General features: G+C 35.7%; 1 protein-coding gene across 1 annotated transcript in view; it reads right to left on the bottom strand.

Moving 5' to 3' along the window:
* The window catches only part of Usp47 (ubiquitin specific protease 47), a 572,957-nt gene that overhangs the window by 5,089 nt on the left and 547,874 nt on the right, over positions 1-19,994 (bottom strand). Inside the window, exon 35 of the mRNA XM_090406134.1 lies at positions 2,728-2,885. Within this exon, the coding sequence (XP_090262260.1) occupies positions 2,735-2,885 (151 nt within the window). The 3' untranslated portion in view covers positions 2,728-2,734. The remainder of the gene's footprint in view (positions 1-2,727; positions 2,886-19,994) is intronic.

The raw sequence follows: 19,994 nt of genomic DNA, 5'->3' as shown, positions 1-19,994 counted from the left end.
TTCCTTACTGAAACTTATAAAGAAAGACTGAAGGTAAAAGAAATGCAAATAGTCAGCTTGCTTGGCTGAGTGGTTAGTGCCTGCTCTTCACCCTGCAGGCTGTGGGTTCATATCCCACTTTAGCATGGAGGTTTATGAATGTGAAAGCATTTAAGCATCTTTAGATGATAGATGCTTTTCACTGCCCAGTGTAAGGACCATCACCCTGCTTATGGAAGCTAAGCGACTTGAAAATGTTCCATGTTGTTGTTGTCCAGAGCAGGGTTTCCAGATTATTATAATCCTTAGCACATCCACAGCACTCAAGTATAGTAGGCATACAACCTTTCTTGGTGGGATGCTCATTAAGATGTAGTGGCAGCTCATAAGAATTTGTAGTGGTGGAGGCTGCAATGCTACCAGCCCAAACTGCACATAAATCCTGCGTTACTCCCACTACGTCATCCCCACTAGATAGTGGTTTAGTGCGGTCTGCATTGAATGCAGCTCCAGCATTGAGTATACTAGCCCTAGCCCGCACAGCACATTGACTATTGCAAAATGCAATTATTGCTACAAAATGAATTATATAAAGTACTATTGAGCAGTATTGTATTACAAACAAGAAAATAATGGATTTTAGATCTGTTTTAATGACAACGATGTTAATCTGTGTTGTTTGTGCTCATGTAGTAGCACATATCTTGGGCTGCAATGCTACCAAGCCCACACTGCACACAAATCACGCATTACCCCCACTAGGTAGCAGTTTGGTGTGGACTGCATTGAATGCAGCTCCAGAGTTGAGTATACTAACCAGTACTGATACTAGCCCTAGCCTGCACAGCATATTGCCTATTGCAAAATACAACTATTGCTACAAAATAAATTATATAAAATACTATCGAGTGGTATTATATTATTGTATACAAACAAGAAACTAACAGTTTTAAGATAAATATATAAAAATTTAAGAACAGTGATAATAAAACAGGAACTTTCATTTTATACTGGAGGGGCTGAGCCCTTATGGGCGAGTCGCCACTGTTAAGATGAGAGATTTGGAAAAGAGGTTATGGCAAGATCATGTGCTTATGCCAAATCTTACACCAAATAAAATAAACAGCTGGCTGGTTGGCCGAGTGGATAGAGTATCCGTCTCCAGCCAAATGGCTGGGGATTTGAATCCTGCCGTGAGCATGGATGTTTGTGATTGTCTGTGGAAATATCAGTGGTGGTCGGCGGTAGATGGCTTTGGTGTAGTTGCAGTCAGTTAGTGATTGAATGGTGAAGATGGAGTTGTACAGCAGGTGCCCTCCCTCGATGAGTCTTTGGACTCCCTGGAGGTGCCAAATAATAATAATAATAATAATAATAATAATAAAGTAAAAGCTTGATGAGCTGGAAAAGCATCTGACAAATGTATTGCAGAGGAAAAAGAAAATGTAAGGATGTGGGGGGAGAAAGGATACAGTATAGCACTGCATGCCCATGATTGGGAGGTGGGATTTGATGAGAGGTTGATAAAATTGTTTTAGGGGGGACAAAGATGTGTCATCATTAGAATAAAAAAACAAAAAAGGGGAGAGAAAGTGAAAGAGATGATAGTTTTGACAAGTATATGAAAACGTTACCTGGAAAAAGAACAAAAGAAGAAAGAATAAATATTTTAATAAGTTGGTTAGTGTTGTATAATAACAGTCACTTGAGAAGAAAGACTATGATAGCAAATGAGTCATGACTCATTGGTTGTGTAAAGGAGTAGTATTCAGTTTATGGATATGGAATGAATTTGATGTGTGAAAAATTTTATATATGAATGATTGCATGCACTTCCAATGGATTTGGAATTAGAAGTTTAGAAAAGTGTTCATTGGGAGAATTTATGTGCAGAATCAAGAAAACTAGATTTTTAGGATGCATTCAGGTGAATGTATTGTGCAGACAAGTCCTGAGTCAAATCAGTATCTTAGATCACTGATTGAAATAGAGTGGTCATTAAAGAACAGAAGGATAGCTTGTTGGCCTAAGGAGATATTGCAATGTATGTATGATGTGTTTAATATCAGAAACATTAGTAATGGGTGTTACAGCATTAGTTAGTTCAACTTGGCCAAAAATTATAAGCATGAGATAGAGGAAGATGTTACCACAGAGCTGGAATGTAGGAATATTGTATTTTTTAGGCAGAACAGAGAGAGAGAGAGAGAGGGCAAACAGGCTGGGGAGGGGGGGGGTTACTAATTATAGCTGACAAGGCATGTGGGATTCACAGTTAGGAAGGATATATGTTAAATAAGTAATTATGACAGCCTTGGAAAGTGGATGAAAAGCACTAGTGCAAGAATCAGAAACAGTTTGATTCTGTCTTTCCTATGTGTGGAGATACCAAGTTTGACAGATACTTTGCTGAGTTTGAGGTAGGAATATCTCCCATCTACAATTGGCCATAACAGAATATCATTTTTGTGTATTTCATTTCATAGCACAGATTATATGTCCATTTCATATCCAGTTTATCATAATATTTCTAAAGAAAGAACAAACTTTGGAATATGTTGTATCTGTTGTTAAAGCTCATCTCCATTCTGAGTATACATGGAAACTTGCTTTCATAAAGATACCTGAAAGTTTCAGTATAGATAAACAATCCTATACCTATCACAACTTTCATAAAGATATTTGAAAGTTTCAGTACAGACAAACAATCTTATACTTAAATATAACAGTTTCAGAATAACTGCTTACCTGTAGATTAGTCAAGATCAGGCAGTGTGTTGGAATCACTTTTGGTGTTTACAGTTATGCTATTGGAACAGCTTCCATTCCTTGGAGCATTATCTGTGTATATTTTTAAAGCTTTTTCTTTACGGGGAGAATAAGTGCCTTTTAATAACTTCTTCAATCTAGAATAAACACATAAATCATATACTACACAATGCATAATAACCAAATCTTATTTTAAATATAACATGTATTTCAAAATTATCTGTTAATCAGAGATGTTTTTAAATTTTCGCTTCATGTTTAAAGGAAATTTTAAATGACACACATAGTATGACATTACTGTTCAAAAGACAGTTCATATAACTGACACGCAGCAATTATAAAAATCGACCAAGTAGTCCATGATATATATTTGGGCTACAGTGTGCCCAAATATATTCTTACCTAGTTGGAGGAAATGCTAACTAGTCCACCAAGTGATAGATGACTTTCACTGCATGAAGAAACACCACCATCAATGGATGACTGAAGTAGTGAAAAATAAGTCTACATAGCCTCTATAATGAGGATCTCACTCTCCCTTTTCTCCCCTCTCTTTAATTCTTCTTTGTTTTGGAATGAGTGATACTCTTCAAGTGTATGCAAAACATACTACTGTATTGAATTTTTTAATTCAAATGTTTTATATGAAAAACTTTACTATTTTAATTTTGGTATAATATCAGTCTTATTCAGTTTGGTGGGATCATGGTTCATTTCTAAATAACTGAAAAGTCCGATAACACAGAAATGATCTTATAAAAGGTTATTTTGCAAATGTATATTAATCAAAAATCTATAAATATTATGATACTTAAAAATCTTCAAGGGAAAAATCTGCAATGAGTGTGCTTATCAACATATTGCTATCAAATGTGGTTTTAGGGTCATCTGTGCTATAGCTTCTTTCTCAAATTTTTCCACAGATAAATTAGCAATGGGAGGCAATACAGGTGAGCTCATTACCACACCATATTTTTGGTAGTAAAATTTCCTGTTCCAAGTAAAGAATAAGGATTGGAGACTCTGATGGATGAGATATGTAATGTCAGTAGGAAATAGATCTGCAAGGATATTATCTATTGATTCTTTCACAGAGATGTTTGTAAACAACGAAACTACCTTTAAACTAGCTAATATATCTCTGATGGGATAATTTGTGTGTCTGAAAGTTTCTCTACAAAATGCCCTGAGTTTTTCAAGAAGTTTGAATGTTCAATATGAGGTTTGAGGAGTTCTGAAAGGAATTTAGAAAGAAGAGGATATGTAGGAGAGCTCCTACCATCCACTGTTTAATGTTAAATAAAATGTTAAAAATTCTACATTAATCATGAAGAATTATACTGAATTATCTATCTATATGCAAAGAAAAGAACTAGTTGTGGGTATGTGAGGGAGCATGGGAAAGTAAAATATTCAGGAAGACTAATTTTCTATATTTTTCCATAGTTGATTTATTCTAGGAAGGTAATCAGAGAAGGTTTAGTTTTTTACATAAAATTTTGCAGATAGAGCATATTCAAGATATTCATATTTAGAAAAATTTAGTACAATACTTAAATCTCCTTGAATGCATCCACTGACAAATATTCTCAACAGACCGTGGCAATCCATTCCACTCATTCAACACTCTCCAAGTGGAATGTTTAGTTCTAATGACCTTGCTAACCACACTGTTTCCCAATTTCAGGGATGATCTTTTGTTTGCCCCTTTAGCCAAGTACTGAAACATTTCATCTGCATCAATCCTATAAAACCTTTTTAATAACATATAATGTTTCTATCACCAATCCTCTTCAATGCCTATCAACTAACTTCTGCAACCCACAAATCATCAATCTATGCTCATGAGGGGTATTCAACAGGTCACTCACTATCTTGGTCACTTGCTTTTGGATCCTATCCACTTCTTCATCCCCATTTGCTATCACTCTCATCAGAATAAATATGATATATTAAAAAGACCTAGGTTCAATCCCATCTAAGATGTGGAGGAACCTTTATAAAGATTTTCAAACTAAAGGTGAGTTAGCCCATTATTTATACAGAGGTGGAAGAATTTTTTCTTCTGAAAACTGTTTTCACTCCCTGCAAAATGGTAATTGATTGTAGAACACATGTAGTAATAGACATAAAAGACTATTGCAACAGAATTAACTAACCTCTTTCTAAAATATTTGATGCTTAAATGATCAATAAAAATATTTTTCTCTGTGTTTGTGTCTTTCTATACCAAACCAAAACTGCATTATTTGGGTTTTATCTTAATTATTCTATTTTAATTTTTGATATATTTTTCTTAATATATAAACATTTAATATTCAATTTTTTTATGAAACCACGTTTTAACCAAGACAGGCCACTGGGCATAACACATTAATGGCGATGGGTGACAAAATGGACTGAAAATGTATAATGAACTACTGAAAAGTAATGCAAGGGGGGGGGGAAATATATATGTATGTGTGCTATTATTACATGACACCTATAAGGAGTCCAATGACTCATTAAAGGAGGGTACTATACTCTACAACTGCATCTCCAACTGCACCAAACCACCACTACCATTATTTCTCTGCAGTACAAGAATGGGAAGTGTTTAAAATTTTAAGTAACTATGATATTAATAAGGTTGTGGAATTGGATGGGATATCACCACATATATTAAGGGAATGTGCAAAAGAGCTGGCTATGTCCTTGAGTTGGTTGTTCAACAGAAGTCTGGCAACAAGAAATAGTCCTAGAAGAGTGGAAAAATGAAAAATAGTGTAACACTGCATACGGGAGAATCCAAGAAGTCAAGAGTGTCAAACTATAGGCCAATGTGTACATCAAGTATAGTGGCAAAGGTATTTGAGAGGCTGGTTAGGGACAGAATTCAAACATGGACTGATAAGAATGGAAGGCTTTTGAGAGAACATCATTGGTTTGTTAGGGGGGAGGTCATGCTTTAGTAACTTGATTACATTTTATAATAGGGTGACTAACGTATTGGATGGGGGAAATGGTTATACAGTGATTTATTTGGATTTTGCTAAAGCATTTAATCAAGTAACACACAATACACTACTGATTGTATAAATTGGGGAGGATGTGGTAGGGTAGTCATTTGGTAGCTTGGTTACAAGGCTGGTTGACTAATAGGAACCATAGAGTTGTGTATGGAGGTGCAGTACCCCAAAACAGGTGACGAGTGGGGGTGCCATAGTGTTCTGGGACCACTGCTGTTTAACTTGTATATCAATGATATAGTTCATGGTGTGAAATTAAATATTCAGCAGCTTGCTGATGATGCTAAATTAGGAAGAGTAATATCAAGAAATTCTGCCATGTTGTTGTTACAAGAGGATTTGAATAGGTTGGTGCATCAGGGTGAAGAATGGGATGTCATTTCAATGTTGTTAAGTGTAAAGTTCACTTTGGTCAGAGAAGATGGAATGAGGTTTACCACACTGGATGAACTTTGCTTCAGGAGGTGGAGAAGGCAAGGGATCTGGGCATCTTGGTAGATAGGGAACTGAAGTTCAGGAACACATCATGAAAGTTGTAAGGGTTACCTAATAAATCGCTGCTACGAGGGGGAGGGGGGCTGAAAAGTTCTGATAAACACCTAGAATAAAAATGATATTAAAGCAACTGATATAACTGATTTAATTTAGATGTCTCAATTAAATTTGAAGATACAGAGCTGCAGGCCTTCATTAAATTTTTTGTGCTGCAAGAAAGTTCACAAATCAAATTTACAAACTTTGCATGAGACTTTAGGGAACTGTGCCCCAGCATATCCAACAGTTGCAGATGTGTGGCCAAGTTTAAAACTGGTATCCTGAGTTAAGATGCTCCCAGGTCAGGAAGGCCTTCCACAGCAATCACACCTGAAAACATCATGCCATGATCCTTGATGATAGATGAATACCAGCCAAAAACTTTGCAAAGATTCTGGGGATAGCTAGGGAACAAGTTTGGATCATTATCCAACAATATCTGGACATGCAGAAGCTCTCAGCGAAGTGGGTCCCAAAAGTGTTTGAATGCTGACCAAAACAGAGAAAGTATGTTGTTATCTCAAGGGATTTTGGGTAATTTTGAAAAATCAGGTGCAAATTTTTTGGCTTGTATTGTGACTGTTGATGAAACATAGCTTCAAGACTATGACCCAGAGACCAAACAACAGCCACTGAATTGGAGACACAAAGGTCCTCCATGGCCAAAGAAGTTCTGAACCCAAAAATCAGCAGGGAAGGCTCTTGCCATTGTTTTTTGGGATATGGATACTGTAATCCTTACAAGTACCTCAAAAAAGGTGAAACTGTTACAGCAACAGTTTATTCAACAGCTCTGAAGGAAGTAACGAAGGAAAAACACTGTGAGAAATTGAGCACAGGCATGTTGCAAAAGCAATACGCTTTTGCTCATGAAACCCAACAGACTATTCTTCAATGTCTGCCTCACCCACCCTATTCACCAGACCTGGCTCCATCCAACTATTTCCAAATTTAAAGACACTTGAAAGGAACAAAATTTAATACAGATGATGAAATCATATCTGCAGCTGAGGACTGGTTTGTGCAACTAGGTAAAGACTTTTTTTCTCAGAGGATTGCAAATGATGCAGCAGTGTTGTAACAAGTGTATAACACTTCATGGTGAATAAATATGTAGAATAATGTGCAAGTTACATGCTCCTATCTCAGTTTCTTCATTGTGATTATCACAACTTTTCAGCACATCCTCGTATAATGCAGTGAATGCTGACATGTAAGGATAAAGAGATGATAGTTCCACTCTATAAGGTGCTAATTAGGTCTCATTTGGATTTTTATGCCGAAATCTGGCCACTTGACTATCAGTTATAGGGAAACATTGGTGAGAACAGAGGCAAATAGCAAAGACTGTCTCAGGACCCTGTAATACTGAGTATGAGAACTTTGAGGGAATGTGGTTTTCAAAGCTTGGCAGACAGGAGGAGGGGGGGGGGGAATATTGAGATGTATAAGCTGGTAAACCTATCAAATAAATACAGGGGAATCACTGCATAGGATGTATGATGGGTGATGTAAGAATTAGAGATCGTTCCTGGAGACTGTATAAGGTTCACATGAGCAAAGAGGTGAAAAAAATATTTTTGCCTGGCAGGTGATGAACTTGAAAACCATAAGATGGTTTTCTTAAGACTTACAGTCAAGATAACGCATGGCAGTGACACAATTGATGACGTGTTGTGGATGTATAAGTACTCCAGCACTGAATGTGTTTAAAGCAAGGTATGATAGTTATTGTGGTCTGTGAGTATGTGACCTGCCATGATGAGTCTTTTGACTCCATGGAGGCTTGGAAGTAACACTAATACATGACATCAGTTATAGTTTTTAACTTTCATGCATCTTGTTAATTCTCATCAACAGTTTATAACATCCAGTATGCTTGCAAGCAGATTTGTAAGGTAGAGAATTTTTTTATTTTCTTATAGTAACTTCATACGCAAAGTCATAAACCTACAACATAATACTTTGTCTACCCAAGCAGTCAAAGAGAAAGAAGGAAGCTATTAACAAGTTTCTTGAAAATTGGGATTTGTATGCAATGAGAAAAACAGTATGGAGAGACTTATGTTCCAAAAAAACAAAGGTAGATGGAATAAAAAAAGAAGTCAGTTTGACAAGTTTAAAATTAAATGGTGTGTTAATCAATGTTAACACACTAGTACATGAAAGTAATGGGCAGTTCAGTAAAACAATATCCATGAAAAACAGAGTAGAGAAAGTGAGAGGAAGAAGTCTGTCAGAGAGGATCACTTATTAGGTAGATTACATTCTTTCATACACAATCAAGAACTTGAAAGTTCTTGAAGTTTTAAGATTTGAGGAAGATTTCGGAGTCCCATCCAAAATGTGAGAATAATATTCAAGGTCAGGCAGATTTGAGATTTATAAATTGTAAGAAGTTGAGCAGGAAAGAAGCAGCATTTTGAACAAAAAATAATACCAAGTTTTTTGGAGGCTGAGGAACATGGTATGTTTATGCCAAGATAAGCTAGATATGAAAGTCAACCGAGGAAGAGAAAACTGATCTTGAATAGAGATCAGCACATTATGAAAAATAAGAGAGAAAGTGAAGAGATAAGAGATTAGTGTTTCAAGACATTGGTTATGGAAGATCTTGAAGCATTAATCAACTGAGTACTATACAGTTTGTTGAATGAAGGAGAGAAAGAGAGAGAGAGTACTATCATCAGTAAACCTATTGATAAGATTTGAGGTCAGAGAGAGAAGGGCATTGTTATATAGGAGGAACAACATGGGTGAGAGTACAGAATCGTGGGATACTCCAGTATTAATAAAGAAACCTGATGAGAAGAAGCAATCCACCAAGACATGCAATGACTTATCCACAAAGAAAACTAGCAATCCTATTATAAAGAGTAAGAGGAAAACCATAAGATTCTTAACACCTACAGTCAAGATAAGGCATAGCAGTATCACAGCAGTATCATGCATCCACAACAGATCATGATGTGATCTGTTGTGGATGCATGATATGCAAATCCAGATTTTGCAGAATTACAGTTGCAGTATTATACATGTGTTCAATAAGTTGCAGGGGTGGAGTGAATTACATGGAATCCCATAATCTCCAGACATGGATTTTTGCATTTATGATGGGCATGATTAAAAAAAATAAAAAATTTAGAAGATAGAGAGATTTATTTGCCAAATATAAAAACTAACTAATAATAAAATTATCTGGACAGTTCATCGGCAACAATTCATCGGAGAGAAACTGACTGCCGACAATTCATCATGGAAACTATTCATCGCTGGAAATTTAATCATGGGGAAAATTAATCGCACAAAAATTCATCATGGATATACGTGGAAAAAAAAATATTTAAAAAAAAATGTAAGTATCAAGTTATTCATATTCTTTCTTACTACAGGCTCTGTAGATGGAATAAAAATTGGGATAGGATGGTGAGGGAGAAAGAGCACCATATTTAAGAATATTTAGGGAGAATAGTCATATCCAACTAACTGCCGATTGTTGTCACATTTATGACACAATCAGCAGTTGTAATAATCGAGACTTATTTTTAGGGGGTAAAAGAACACTGTAAATGATGTTATACATGAAAAGATAACATGAAATCTATTAGTGAAAATTAAAATTATTTGAACTGTTTGTTATCAGCTAAAACACGTTAAAACAAGTGTTGTGCACTTAGAAGGCATGAATGTCGTGATGTTCTTTTTTTATTTAATTCCTTCAAAATTGTACTATTAGCCACTTCGAAGGAGCAATTATTATTCTGTTGTTATTAAAACAACTTAAAAATTTATCTTTAAGAGGAACTGGAATCAGTAGAATCAGGCATCTCTCTATCAATATTTGTAGTCCTGAAAAGGACTGTTTTGATGATCATGAAAAGGAACACTTTTTATTTCATACTATTCAAAATTGAGCAGTATGGAAAAAAAAAAAAAATGAAACAAAAAAGGTGAATGCACAGCCACAAAGTTTCCAAAATAAAAAAATTATGGGCAACTCCTCTTAATAATCAAGAGTTTCACGATTTTCATAATCACTAACGATGAGCTGAAGTCTTTTTGCAGTATCTCAATAGCGTTTCTTACCAGGAGGAGGCTGGGTGCCAGCTATATATTGCTCTATTTTCCCCTCATTGAAATGTTGCTCATCCTTCAAAGTTTTAAGAAACTTCCATATTGTCGGATGAGAAGCACCCATTAGTTAGCTGAATGCATGATGCCACCCTTCGCATGAGTTGTCTTTGGTAACCCTTCCAGAGCAGCATGGTAACAATTCCATACGGCATGTGGAAAGCGAGGTGGATGACTAAGTGATTGATGATCAGGTTTGCCAATCCAGGTGTCTTCTAAATAGTGCAGAACAGACTGAGCTTCAGCAGGATAGTCATTATTTTCACATAACACTTCAAAAGCACGTACAAAATTTGTAGATGGCACAAAAGCAATTACCGATATCATGGCAATTTTTATTGCAAATTTGGAATCAGCAGGAATCACATTATCGCTCATAATGCCATGAATTGTGTACAGCTGCTCAAAAAGAGGTGGAGTAGTTCTAAAAGTGCCATCTGCATATCATGTTGTTGATTGCGAAAATAACTAGATTTCGTTTAGTAGAAAATATCAGCAATCTGTTGCGGCCATCATTGCTGTCATGCAAAAGGAACTCTTCATTTCCATAGCTGATTTTAAATATAGGCAGAATAATCAACTTACTTAATGAATTTGAATTTGGTGATACCTGTCCTGCTTGATTTTGGGTTCTTCGAATAGACTTCTTTACAGAGGTATTGCTCGGCATTTGGCCAATGACAGCAGGAGATATTTTTGTGTATGCTTCCGTGATAATCCGATGAATCCCATCATTAGTTGTACAGGCTCGATCTTTAATCTCATTAAGTAGCTTCGCTGCTTCAACCCATGCCATGTTACCAGCATGATTATGTTGGTTAATTCATTTGATAATGTTGTCGCCAGCTGTATGAATATGCACATGGTAATGTATTTTTTGAAACCGATCACATTTCCAAAAAAATACTTTCATAAATAAATGACCATTATCACTCAATTTACGCTTACTCTTCTCGCTTAAAATAAATTCCAGAGGCATCGTGCAATAATTGTAATTAATTCATAAATTGGTTCTTGAACTTCATACTTTTAAGCACTTACCAAAAGAAAAAAATGTTGGGGATCAGACTGCTGAGAACATGTGACGTAAAACTGTTTAATTTGAAATTTCCAGTGTAGAACTTTCAAATATCTAAGCAGGAATATATTCACAGTAGCAGCTCCAACATAGTAGTGAAACAGCAGCTTTTATACTCTGGGAACCAGGTGGTTAAATTCAGCCAGGGCTCTCTGGGTCCTGGTCCCAGAACTTTTTTATGCACCGGATCCAGAACATTTTTCTGTTTTGTGACTTTTCTCCATTTACGGTAATTAGGCCTAATGTGAAACAGACAGCAATGACAGGTTATTAAGAAGTGTATATGATTGGTGCAGTATTAACAAAACATCGCGCGATCGAAAGATAAAAGCAAGCTGCACAGTTGAGTTGAAATGCTAACTCTCTTCAACTGAATTCCATATGTGAAACTGCCATAACACGTTTACAAATTTTAACACGTTCGGTTGAATTTCATTGCTGCTTTGCGAACTCGCACACATCTAATTAATAACAATAGTTTTTAGTTAGATATTGTGTTTGCCATATGGTTTTGCTTGAGTCCATACAACATAGTTGCTGTATGAGGGGACATGTGATTCATTCATTAGTGTCGTTTTTATCCAAGTTGTCTCTAATTACACTATTTGTTGAGAAATATATTACACAGACTGCTCATACCTTATTCACTGACATAATAAAAGTAATTGTTTTTCTTGCCTCTACAATATAGTGGCTATTGGGGAGGGTATGTTGATTATCACAAGAGCAGTTACTATCGCCCCAAAGTGCACATGTTTAAGCTTTTTTTCATGTGCGAGGTATATGCGAAACTTCTTAATTTCTTTTTTCGAAAAGTAAAATCAGGCGTGGTGCGAGTTATACATGAGGGCAAGTTATATTCGAGTAAGTATGGTATTTCAACTATGGATAAGTACATTGATACCTTCTTTAACCCTGCGGAAGTCATGATTGAAAAAATTGCAGCTTAGGTCGCATGTATCCGAGAGATACATTCATTACTAGTATGTGCTGAAATGCAATAAAACTTTAAAAAAAAAAAACTACAAATATAATACATGATGGTTTATTTATTTTCAGATACAATCTAGAAATTATTGAAAAAAAAAAGAAACAAAAAAAAAAAAATCTAAACCAATCTATACTTAATACTATACTGACAGTGGACTTTGTGATATCTCTCAGATGCAATTTATTATCAAATATCACACACCTTTACATAACATGTATTAAACTAAACTGACTTCAATTTTCTAGCGAATAACGCTTTCGGCGAATTTTTTCTGTGATAATTTTTCCTGCAATGAATTTTCACCTGCGATGATTTTTCCTCTCAATGAATTTCCCTTGCGATCAATTTTCGCGTGATGAATTGTCCATGAACCAATAACAAATAGCATTTATATACACTGGTAGCTCAGTAAATAACTACAGGAAGGAGATTATCCAATAAGTTCCTCCCTAACCTAATTCAACAACTAGGACTAGCCGACAGCAGCTATAGAGGTGACTCTCATAAGATCTTAAGCTTTCAATCTAACACTGAAAACAATAAGTATTTTTGTGTATATGCTTTTACAATTTTCGAACTGCATCCCTGATGATGTCTTTGTGACTGAGATGAAATATAGGATCCATTAAACTTATACTTAATTGTTTATCTGTGTTATATTCATTCTATTAAACCAAATAATAATTTGATTTTTATGGTGCAAAGACATCAAAGGTCATGCTGCACCAGGACACAGGTTACAGCAGTATATATTGTAAATGGTTAGTAAGACAATCACAAACATCCATGCCTTTGATGGGGTTCGAACTGCAGCCTCTTGGCTGGAGTGTAGATATGCTAACCATTCGGGTACACCAAGATGGCCCTAATAATGAGATGCTAGTATTGTGTTGGAGGTTATCAGCCCAATCCTCTTCATATAACATGCAGAAGAGGATTGGGCTGATAACCTCCAACACATCTGCATCAGAAATAGATGAATTTTTACTTACTATGTCTATTCTTTCCTAACAATGGAATGAAAATATCCATCCATACATATATATATTTATATATATATATAGTGAAAAACATCCCAACCCCAACACACACGATACTGCAGATCAAGTAGTTTTATTGTATCATTAAATACAGTACAGAGACTTTTATAACCTATATACTATACTTATCTACATTTATATTTATTAATTATTTTAATTATTATATATTTTATACTATATACATTAATTATTAAATTAATAACATTTATTAATACATGTTTATATTAATCTGCCTGTTTTAAATGTCATTAATAAAAAACAAAGACAATGAAAATAGGCAGAAACATTGAAAATGTCAACTGCATCCTGAATGGTGAACCTATAGAACAAGCAAAACATTTCAGCTATTTAGGCATGATTTTTAGTGAAGATGGCAAATTGAATATGGAAATAGACAACAGAATTAGTAAAGGTGGTGTAGTAAGAAGTCAGTTGAATAAATTTATATGGAAAATAAGAAAGAAATTAGTCAAAACACTAAATTAGCTTTATACAAGACAGTATTATACCAATTTTAACTTATGGATCTCAGAGCTGGGTTAGAAATAAAACACTTGACCAAAGACTAGAGACTGCAGATATGAGAGTCCTGAGAAAGATGAGTGAACAGATGCATCAATGGCAGTATCACATTTAAAATGAGGATATTAGGAAAAAACTTGCCATTGTTAGCATTCAGGAATGCATTAGTAGAGCTAATCTCAGGTGATATGGTCACTTAACAGAATGGGAGAGGAAAGATTAGCAAAACAAGTGTTCTTTACCAGGTTGGAAGGAAAAAGACGCAGAGGAAGACCAAGATGTAGATGAATTGATACAGTAAAAAGTACCTTAAAAGATAGAAATATAAGATCTGATAATGTTGGAGTTTTGACAGATAACAGATTGATTAGGAGGAAAATTGTTCAGAAGTTAGTAATGGTGTAACTTTTTCATGTAGTCCTATCATAAATATTCTGAACACCCCTTGTGGATACACATCATTGATCTAGTGATGTACTATATTTAGCAACAATTAGCGTAATTAAAGACAATTAGAACTACATAATGAAAAAAAAACTTCCACAGACACAATATAGCACATTATTACACAATTATTATCATTATTATTTAATTATGTTACTGATTTAGGAGGAAAGATTGGTATGAGATTGCAGGTGATGTGAGACATGAAGCTGTATTTTGATTACCTTGCATAAATTTGGTCATGGTTTTTCAGGTTTTGGAAAAGATCCAGAAGAATGACTAATTTGGTGTTAAGTATCTTGAATGCTGCATATTAGCAAATATTGATCAAATCCCCTTTAAACTTGATAGATAAGAGGAACTGATATAATTGAGACATAAGTTAGTCAGGTTTATGTACTAAATTAATGCAGAAGAAATTTTTCGCAAAGTGGAAGCAAAACAGTTGTTTATTATTTTAACGGTATAATAGAACACAGAAACTAAGTAAATAATTAATTTATTAACTTGATGCTGATATTTCGCTGGTGTTATAACCAGCATCTTCAGAGCACAAAAACACTGTTTGTCACAATACGTGAGACTAAAACAACATGGTGTATTTAAACAAAATTGTAGCAGCAACACAAAGACGAGAGTCTTGATTTTGGCGCCCTCTATCTGAAAAAAAAAAAAAAAAGGCTATCATATATTACTAGAGTCCTAGAAAAGTGCTAGTTTTTTCTTAATATGACTGTCTCCCAGATCTTCGGCAAGTTAATACAGCCATATTTGTTGAGATTTGGAGTGTGTTTTAGGGCTTCTGTCGCCTCTAAGAACAATCTCTCTAATTTATACGGGTTTCTGTGTAGTACTTTTGTGTTTTTCCAGTTGATCCTGTGTGCAGGGGTGTCCAGAGCATGGTCTGCTAGGCCCGACTTCCCATAATGATAATTCCGGACGTATCTTTTATGTTCGCTGATGCGGATGTTCACAGTTCTTCCTGTTTGACCGTAGTAGGCTTGACTGCATGAGCAGGGTACTTGGTAGACTCCTGGATGTGATAAAGGAGGAATGCTGTCCTTGGGTGAGCGGATGAGGGTGGCTAATTTGCTACATGGTCTGAATGTAGTGCGTAGTTTATGTTTATTGAGAATTCTTGAGATCTTTTCGGATGTGCCTTTAATGTAAGGGATGGTGACTGTTTTGTTGTAGTTCTCTGTGGTGGATGGTGGGAGGGGTTTCTTAGGAGTGTTTAGCATTTTGTTTATTTTATGTGGGTTGTAGCCGTTGGCCAAGAAGGTGTGGCGTAAGTGAGTCAGTTCAGCAGTAAGAGCCTTGTCATTGGAACAGATTGCTCTCGCTCTATGGGTTAGCGTTTTTAATATGCCATATTGTTGAGAAGGATGATGGTGTGATTGTTTGTGTAAGTATCTGCCTGTATGTGTGGGTTTTCTAAAAACTGAAAATGATAAGGAACCATCATGAGTGTATCCAGGAAGGGCAGACAGTTGTTGGCTTCCAGTTCCATAGTAAAGTGGATTTTTGGATATTGGCTATTTAAATGTGCTAAGAATGTTTTCAATGTCTCAGGGCCATGTGGCCAAATAGCAAGCACATCATCAACATAGCGTAGCCAAAGTGTTGGTTTGAGAGTGGCTGTATTGATTGCTTGTTTTTCCAGGTGTTCTATGTAAAAGTTGGCTGGGGGGGAAAGGGGGGAGCCCATGGCTGTCCCATCAATTTGTTTGTATATTTTCCCTTTCCATGTGAAATATCCTGCATGTATTGTGAATTTGAATAGTTCAAATATATCAGGGGGGAAGTGTGACTTCAGTAGATTGAGGGTTTCTATTAGTGGTACATTTGTGAATAGTGAAGTGATGTCAAAGCTTACTATTAAGTCTGAGCTTTTTAGGGTAAGGTGTTGTAAGATGCTTTTTAGGTGTGCTGAATTTTTGACAAAGGAGGGAGAATTGTTAGTGAGAGTGGCTAGTAGCTTCGCTAAATGTCTAGCTAGTTTGTATGTGGGACTATTTATACTGTCCACAATTGGGCGTAGGGGTGTGCCTGGTTTGTGAATTTTTGGTGCTCCATAGATCCTCAGTGTTTTAACATGGAAGGGTTTGAGTTTGTTAACTATGTCTTTGGGCCAGGAAGTGACTTTTTTTCAATAATTTTCGTGCCTTATTCTTTTGTGTGTTGGTGGGATTGCGATCTATAATTTTGTATGTTGACTGATCTTGTAATAGTGTGTGCATTTTGTTTTCATATTCAGTTGTGTCCATCACCACGGTTGCATTTCCTTTGTCTGCTTTTGTTATGGTAATCTGGCTGTTGTTGTGTAGCTCTTTTATAGCAATGAATTCCTTATGTGGGATATTATTTTTGGGAGGCTTGGACTTGATTAGGATGTTGGCCACATCTAAACGTATGTTGTTAGCTACTGTTGGAGGCAGGTCGTATATTCCTCGTTCGATGGACGCCATTATTTCGGCTTTTGGAACTTGCTTGGGAGTTATGGCAAAGTTGTGTCCTCAACTTAAAGCAGTCGTGGCTTCTTTGCTTAAGGTGAGTGACGATAGATTCACGACGACGAGGTCTTGTTGTAATTGCGGTCGTTGTATGGTGTTCCGTTGTTGGAGATTTTCAAACTTATTTTGGTGCCGGTTTTTGACTCTGTCGAATTTGACTCTAAGATCTGCCAAAGTTCCGTATTTAGAATATTATGCAGTGATTCTCGTAATGCGCTGATGGTTGCATTTGCTTTTGCTAATTCCCGGCGAGTGGTGTTAATCTGTTCGCGTAAAAGCGCTACACTCGCTCGTTTATAGATGCGTTGGGCTTTGGCCGAGTGGAACTTGTTTTTGATTTTAAAACAGTTCAGTATTAATTTGGTGTCTCAGCACCTCTTTAAGAAGGCTAACCTGTTTAGTTGCCGTGCCAATTTCAACTTCCACTTACCATATTGTCGTGTCTTGCGTACAATATCGTCTCCGTGAAGAATCCTTAAACGTGTGGACAGACTTATGTGTTCGTCGAAACATGTTGTTTATTATTTTAACAGTATAATAGAACACAGAAAAACTAAGTAAATAATTAATTTATTAACTTGATGCTGATATTTCGCTGGTGTTATAACATCTTCAGAGCACAAAAACACTGTTTGTCACAATACGCGAGACTAAAACATGGTGTTTAATTTTAGTTTTAATTTTAATTAATTTTAGTAAATTAATTATTTACTAAAATTGTGTACTTAAACACAATTTTGTTTAAGTACACCATGTTGTTTTAGTCTTGCGTATTGTGACAAACAGTGTTTTTGTGCTCTGAAGATGCTGGTTATAACACCAGCGAAATATCAGCATCAGGTTAATAAATTAATTATTTACTTAGTTTCTGTGTTCTATTATACCGTTAAAATAATAAACAACATGTTCGACGAACACATAAGGAAGCAAAACAGGTTTGTTGTTGTTCATGAGAGTGTTAGGTAAGTGGAATAAACTGCCTTGGATTGTAGTGAAATGCTCAAAACAGTAAACTAATAGTTAAGTCATGGCTAGGTGAGCACTGCATTTGACAGTAAAGACCTCATGCTGAGTATTTTTTGACTCTACAGAGGCCTGATGATAATAATAATAGTCATTTTAAAATTGGAATTTTTTTTTATTTATGTGAATATCACTGGTGAAAGATTATAGATCTATTATGCAAAATCTGATTCCCTTTCTGTAGAGACAAAAATGGTACTTAAAATTGTAGTGAAATGCTCAAAACAGTAAACTAATAGTTAAGTCATGGCTAGGTGAGCACTGCATTTGACAGTAAAGACCTCATGCTGAGTATTTTTTGACTCTACAGAGGCCTGATGATAATAATAATAGTCATTTTAAAATTGGAATTTTTTTTTATTTATGTGAATATCACTGGTGAAAGATTATAGATCTATTATGCAAAATCTGATTCCCTTTCTGTAGAGACAAAAATGGTACTTATTCAATCCAATTTAGGCCTCCAATAAACAAGGTGGTGAACTCCTACAGGATGATGAAAATCATATACCATCTAAATGAATTCATAAACATTAATGCTAGTAGAATTTGAAATCACAACCTGTTGGAGAACAGCAGGATCTAAAGTAGCATTTGTTTCTATATTTCTAGTAGTCATGTGTGCATTTATACATTATATTATATTCAGCTGGCAATAACTCTACAGCATAGAATTAAGCATATATAAAATTGATTAAAAAAAAAAAACCTTCACTATATTAGCACTATAGGTTTACCAATAACCTTTCATGAGTGGGAACCACATTAAAAAAAAAAAAAGGGTGATCAACATCTATCACCAAGCTATTGACTTATTTACTCTCACCACAGTGCTGTCTAAAGTAATGGAGCAGGTTATCAACAGTCAACTTCTTTGACACCTAGAGAACTGTCAGCTAATTAATGACTATCAGTATAGATTTTGTCAATCCAGATCCACAGGAAATCTGGCCTACATTATCCACCTCTGGACTCATGACAGAGAAACAAGTGCCATTGCACTTGCCATCTCCAAAGTATATGATAGGGTCTATATAGGACAACAGCAATGAGGGCTTCTCAACAAATTAACATCATATGGATGGCCATCTTTCCTTCCTTCGTAACTGGATTGCTAGTTTTCTCTCAGACTGATCTCTATATGTAATGGTGGAAGGTGTTCTCTCTTCAAATTTTCCTGTTAATGCAGGTGTCCCTTAGGGCTTTATCATTTCACCCATCCCTCTACCTGATTTATATAAATCAGCTGCAAACTCTATTCGTAATTTTGCTGATGATATCACTCTCCACTCAACCTACTCATATGACAAGCCTTGTGCACAAATGTCTCAAGCTTCAAGATTACCTTTAATAAGTGCCCCCAATGTCTTTCCATGCTTCCAAAATATAGTCACAGTTTTGCTTGTTTTCTTCACAAAAAAATCCCTCAGAACTTCTATTTACTTTTGATAATGCTCAACAATCAAGACCAAATCTTTCTTCTTGGACTGGCTTACTGCAAATAATTCCTAGCATAATTACATAACTTCTATAGATTCAACATAGTACTCCTGTTCTGACCAGTTACTTGCTTCGTATACATCTCAAATCTGGCCAACCTTGGAATACTGCTCTAATGTTTAGAGTGGTACACCTAATCCCTAAAATTTCTTGATGCTGTTCAGAAAAGAGTGGCTCAGATGTTTAATAAAACCTCTCTTACAGATTCTCTTCAACCACTTCCCCACAGAAGATCAGTTTCCACAGTGCATTCTCTCTTCTACAGATATTTCCATGGGCCACTGTCCATTATGCCTTCCATTTCTGCCAAATCTACAGGAACTTGAGCAACAGCTGTTGAACATCACTTTACTGTTGGAATGCATACTCACTGAACCTGCTACTCCTAGTCTTCTTTCATTCCATCCACCAACTGGTTAAGTAGAATATCAACAGGTTATTCTGCTCCTGATCCCTGCCCAC

Source organism: Typopeltis vanoorti, chromosome 16 (assembly GCF_054136105.1).
Source record: "Typopeltis vanoorti isolate ZY-2024b chromosome 16, IOZ_Tvanoo_1.0, whole genome shotgun sequence".
In the NCBI taxonomy this organism is placed as follows: Eukaryota; Metazoa; Arthropoda; class Arachnida; order Uropygi; family Thelyphonidae; genus Typopeltis; species Typopeltis vanoorti.
The sequence above is the reverse complement of the archived record's forward strand: the minus strand, read 5'-3'. Positions and strand labels throughout refer to the sequence as shown.